Source organism: Oncorhynchus mykiss, chromosome 20, assembly GCF_013265735.2.
Source record: "Oncorhynchus mykiss isolate Arlee chromosome 20, USDA_OmykA_1.1, whole genome shotgun sequence".
Classification (NCBI taxonomy): Eukaryota; Metazoa; Chordata; class Actinopteri; order Salmoniformes; family Salmonidae; genus Oncorhynchus; species Oncorhynchus mykiss.
Genome location: NC_048584.1, coordinates 32,816,387 through 32,821,529, shown reverse-complemented (window position 1 = coordinate 32,821,529; position 5,143 = coordinate 32,816,387). Strand labels below are relative to the sequence as shown.

The 5,143-nt window shown below is 41.4% G+C and overlaps 1 protein-coding gene across 1 annotated transcript; it reads left to right on the top strand.

Moving 5' to 3' along the window:
- Positions 1-515: 515 nt before the first annotated feature.
- On the top strand, positions 516-5,143 carry LOC110499343 (homeobox protein Nkx-2.5). Its single transcript, XM_021576426.2, has 2 exons — positions 516-1,619; positions 2,743-5,143. The coding sequence occupies exons 1-2, from the start codon at positions 1,250-1,252 to the stop codon at positions 3,381-3,383; spliced, it is 1,011 nt and encodes a 336-aa protein (XP_021432101.1). The 5' UTR covers positions 516-1,249; the 3' UTR covers positions 3,384-5,143.

Genomic DNA, 5,143 nt, shown 5'->3' with positions numbered 1-5,143 from the left:
AAATCTATGAAAAAAAAAGGAAATGTTTCTTCCAACTCTAAGCGCCGATGTGATGGAAACTAAAATGTGTTTGAATTAATGTGGCGCTATATAGTTTGCCAGGATTCCCTTGAAAGTCTTTATTTATTTGTTGTATTAAAGTACGGAGAAAATATCAGCATTTTGTTTTTCAAAAATACGAGGTACCCACCCCCCCACCCCCTCCACACACACACACATGTGGTGTGTGGAAAGAGGGAAATTAGATTTGTATTATCTATGAGTTTGTGATGATGGGAAGAGTAGCCCTGAGAGAGATACAGTGCGTTTAAATCGGAAACAAGACTGATAGCAACAGATAATGAATGTGTCGTTAATAAGCTGTCGTTAATAACCTATCCGTATTCCTCTTATCAGCAGATACGTTTTATTAGCCTATTAAAACAGTCAAAAAGAAACAGTCTCAACCGTGCAGGCCTGCACACACACTGACTCAAATTTCTCTCTCTAGAGACACCGACACATTCGTCTTCTATTTGTATAATGAGGACGGCTGCAACTATGTTGAGTTCATTATAGTTTCATACGGTTACTATTCCATTTATACATAATTCAATGTGGACTATATGCAAACCATGATTAAAACAGGTTTCCTACCTGTCCAGATACTGCATGAAGCGTTTCTGAGGGCTGATACCAGATTCACATTATTCTAGCCTAGATCCTACTTCTTTTTAAATGTCCAATTGAAATAACGCGATGTGTTTATTTCGGCGTAGGAATCCTGTAACATAATAAAACATTTCAATAGTTGCTACTTGATAATCTTCTCTAAACGCTAAATACAGAGAAGAGCTTGCGCCCTCGCGCCATGCAGTCACCCATCCCATTTTATCGTGACGTAACGGAGGAAAGGAGCGTCCGTCTTGGGTCCGCCAACAAAACAGAAACTGGGTCTAACCAAATCCGTCAGCTAGCTAAACACACACAGCAGCCGAGGCAGAGAGCACAGAGTAGAGAGATGAGAGCTGTCACTTCACGAAACAAGCCAGTCCTCCTTCGCATAACTCCACGAATAAAAAGCAAGGCGCAGCAATCCTTTAGGCAACTGTAGTTTTTTTTCTCAGAGACGAATAGACCCCCTTTTGGATCCGTTTACCTTCAATACCGTCTATCCAAACAAACACCTGCTTGGGGAGTTCTTTATGCTCGGATGAGCCACTTCACCAAGGGACTATAATTCCTACTTCATGTGAACGAATCGGAGCCTATGATAATAATGCTTCCTAGCCCTGTTATTTCTGCCTCCACCACGCCGTTCTCAGTCAAGGACATACTGAAGTTGGAGCTTCAGCAGAATGCTCAACAACAGCGGCTTGCCTCACACCTTGGGCCGCACCATGAGCGCTCTCACCTGGGTCCACAGCAGCACCAATACACCCTCCAGTCGCCCCCGTCTTGTATGCTGGCCGGCAGGGACAGGAACAGCCCCAGCCCCGGGCTCTCGGAAGAAGAGGAGAGAATGGCCTACCTGAGTAGTCTGACGGTTCAGGAGCGGCTGATGGAGACGGGTCTAGCCGGGGAGATATTCGTTTCAGCCGACACCAGTCTGGAGGTTGAGCAAGAGGACATAGAAGCCAGTGAGTGGGTGATTCCTGGATTACCAACATAGCCTATCCATTTAATTCTGAAAGAAATTATTGTATTATATTATATTATTTTAGGTTCAGTAGGATTGCATTAGTCTAGGTTATCAGTCTCGTGTATTAAATTCGGTTGCATGATAATTCACCCACAAAGCACCCATAAATATAGGCCTAATTCATTCATATTTCTTCTTCAATTTAACTAGACTACCACAGACTAGACTACTTCAGTTTAACGACGATATCATCTACATACAGGGATCGTATGTAAATAAAGGATACATCGTTTTGGAGAAGAAAAAAAACGTTTTTGACAATTATGCATGACCGAATCACCAGATATAATACAATCCTAAATGATCAGTTTTATCAAATAATTTAAAGAGCCATGTTTGTTGTTGTTGTCAGCTACACACTTAGGCTACACAATGAGCTGAAATGACTAGACTAGACTACCGTATTTGTTATTGGACCAACTTTAACTAGGCCCTAATTATTTAATGTATTTACTGATTGAATATGTTTGAATATTACCTAATTATTTAATGTATTTACATATTGAATATGTTTGAATATTACCTAATTATTTAATGTATTTACATATTGAATATGTTTGAATATTACCTAATTATTTCATGTATTTACATATTGAATATGTTTGAATATTACCTAATTATTTAATGTATTTACTGATTTAATATGTTTGAATATTACCTAATTGTTTAATGTATTTACATATTGAATATGTTTGAATATTACCTAATTATTTAATGTATTTAGGCCTACACTTTATTCAGAGGATTCCATTAAGATAAAAAAAAAAGAAACACATAGGACATGACGACATGAAAACAACTATATTTCAAGAACAAACATGGGTATCTGATTTCATATCCCCTTGTGGTTAATTGATATTCGTGTAATTGATTAGCCAAATAATCCTCACTGCTGGTATCCAATGTCTGAATCAGTGCCTATGGGAATTATAGAAAACAGGCAAAAACAGCATGTAGGCTACTGCGGACCTCAAGGATTAGAATATCTGTTATGTATAGCACATTTCGATTAATCTGTCAAAGTTAGATGACTAAAATCCCTCTCTCCTCTATTTCTCCAGAAGCTTGTGGCGCAATGGAGGTGAGGGCCTGTGAGGAGTCCCCGCAGGCGCACTCGGACTTGGAGAGACTCCCAAAACAGCAGAGGACCCGGCGGAAACCGCGCGTGCTCTTCTCCCAGGCGCAGGTGTTCGAGCTTGAGCGGCGCTTCAAGCAGCAGCGTTACCTATCCGCCCCCGAGAGGGAACACCTGGCGAACACTTTGAAACTGACCTCCACACAGGTCAAAATCTGGTTCCAGAACAGGAGGTATAAGTGTAAACGGCAGCGGCAGGACAAGACCCTAGAAATGGCCGGACACCCTCACCATCTTCCCCCACCTAGGAGAGTGGCAGTCCCGGTGCTGGTGCGGGATGGGAAGCCCTGCCTGGCTGGATCTCAGAACTATAATACATCCTACAGTGTTGGAGCGGCCAGCCCCTATAGTTATAACGGCTATCCGGCTTATTCCTACAATAATCCAGTGTATACTAACACATACTCATCATGCACGTACTCTAGCCTGCCTACTCTAGCACCCAACTCTACTGCTAACGCTTTTATGAATATGGGTCTGGCGAACCTGGGCGTGTCGCAATCTCAGGCCCAAACACCGCAGGGAACAGCCTGCCAAGGAACTCTGCAGGGCATTCGGGCCTGGTAGCTGAACGTGATGATCTGCTTGTTGATTAACAGTTGATCACGTCGATCACTAGCCTACAGTGTTTTGGGGATAAGGGAAAACCTGTCTGTGTCCCATGCAGCAAAATAGAAGGATTTCTAATTGAAAACCGTCACATTGAGACTCGATCATCTTGTACTAATATATTAGCTGTTTCCTCATCAACGCGGCAAAAACATGTTTTTTTAAAGTTGTTGGACTATTCCAGAGTCACTGTTGGATATAGATATATACTATGGCAACATTGCAGACGGACTAAAACGCGTACGCAACCGTGCGTAATATGGCCTTAAAGCTGTTGGGTGCTTGTGAACCAAGGATGTGAATGGCAAACATTGGCAATGGTTATATCTGAGCTATTTACATCAGAAATATGACTTTACCAGTAGCCTACTTTACCAGTGAAAACAGTATTCTTCAACAACATAACAGAAACTACTTAAATAAAAGACCGAACATGTGGAAGGATTATTTGTTGTTATTTCGAATTGACCATTTGCTGCTGCCTTTTTAGTCACTTATTTGAGTGATTCTGCACTTAAACAATGCCCGCTGCGGTTTTTAGAAAATAAGCATATATTGACAAATAAAGTGAAACATTTGGGTATCAAAAATCAGACGTGTTGATAATATTTTCTGAGGGAAAATAACATTGCCGTATCCTTACACTCTCCATCGCAGTTTCGAAAAGAGTTTATAATCCGGCTGATATATACTGTAACTGAAAGAGGGCGTTGGTACAGTTCAGTGTCCTATGTTGCTTTGTTTATCTATAGGACCGCCAAATTCCATTACCACGAGGGGCATAAACGTTCTCTTGGGAACTTGCTAAGGGAAACACAATACACTTGCAATTGTGTGTGTGTGTGCGCGCGTGTGCGTGTGTGTGTGGGAGAAAGAAAGAAAGAAAGAAAGAAAGAAAGAAAGAAAGAAGAAAGAAAGAAAGAAAGAAAAAAGAAAGAAAGAAAGGAAGAGAAAGAAACCTTGCAAATGCCTTATGACATTTGTTACTGGCTGGTTTTGAGTTGATAAAGAAATGAATAGCCGCGTTCTTTCAATCTCATTTGTAAAAGGTGAGCTGTGTTTGTAGTAGGCCCACACATACATATGTGCGCACTAATTTCGGATATATGTATACAGTTATTTAAATGCTTTGGTTGACGGTGGTTGAAGGGGTAGGCTTATTTCGTGATATGTTCTTCTTATCGGCCTTTGAGAAGCGCGCTTTGGGTTTTTAGAGGTATTCGAGAAGGGGCGTTTGGTCTCTGGTTTGCTTTAGACAAATTCAGGCCGTCAATTAGGCCTATGCTGATTATTTGTAATCTAAAGATACAATTCAACTTTGGAAACATTTAATATTACACGATTAAAGCAAAAATAATTAAGCCTATTTTATTTCCCCCCAAAATGCTAATTATTCTCTACTGAGCATATGTTAAAGTCCTGCAAAAAAGATATGGCTCTGCCAGCATACTGATCGCCATTGAAGGCCGTTTTCCAGCCCTCGCTGTGTGAGAGTTGAGGGGAGAGTCAGATAGAGGGGAGAGTCAGATAGAGGGGAGAGTCAGATAGAAGAGCAGGCCAGGAATACAAACAGAAACAGACAAGAGCCAGAACTCAGACATACATAATGGAGAATGGAGAATTTCGGCCAGAGACGGACATTATCCAGACAACGCGCTACAACAGTTTGATCGCGCATCCACGGAGGGCGTGGGGCCCACACGGATACTGCTAAGTCT

Excerpts from the sequence above, each read along its gene's own strand:
- LOC110499343 (XM_021576426.2), top strand. The coding sequence starts at position 1,250 with ATGATAATAATGCTTCCTAGCCCTGTTATTTCTGCCTCCACCACGCCG. Across the intron at positions 1,620-2,742 it reads GCAAGAGGACATAGAAGCCA|AAGCTTGTGGCGCAATGGAG; the intron begins GTGAGTGGGTGA and ends CTATTTCTCCAG.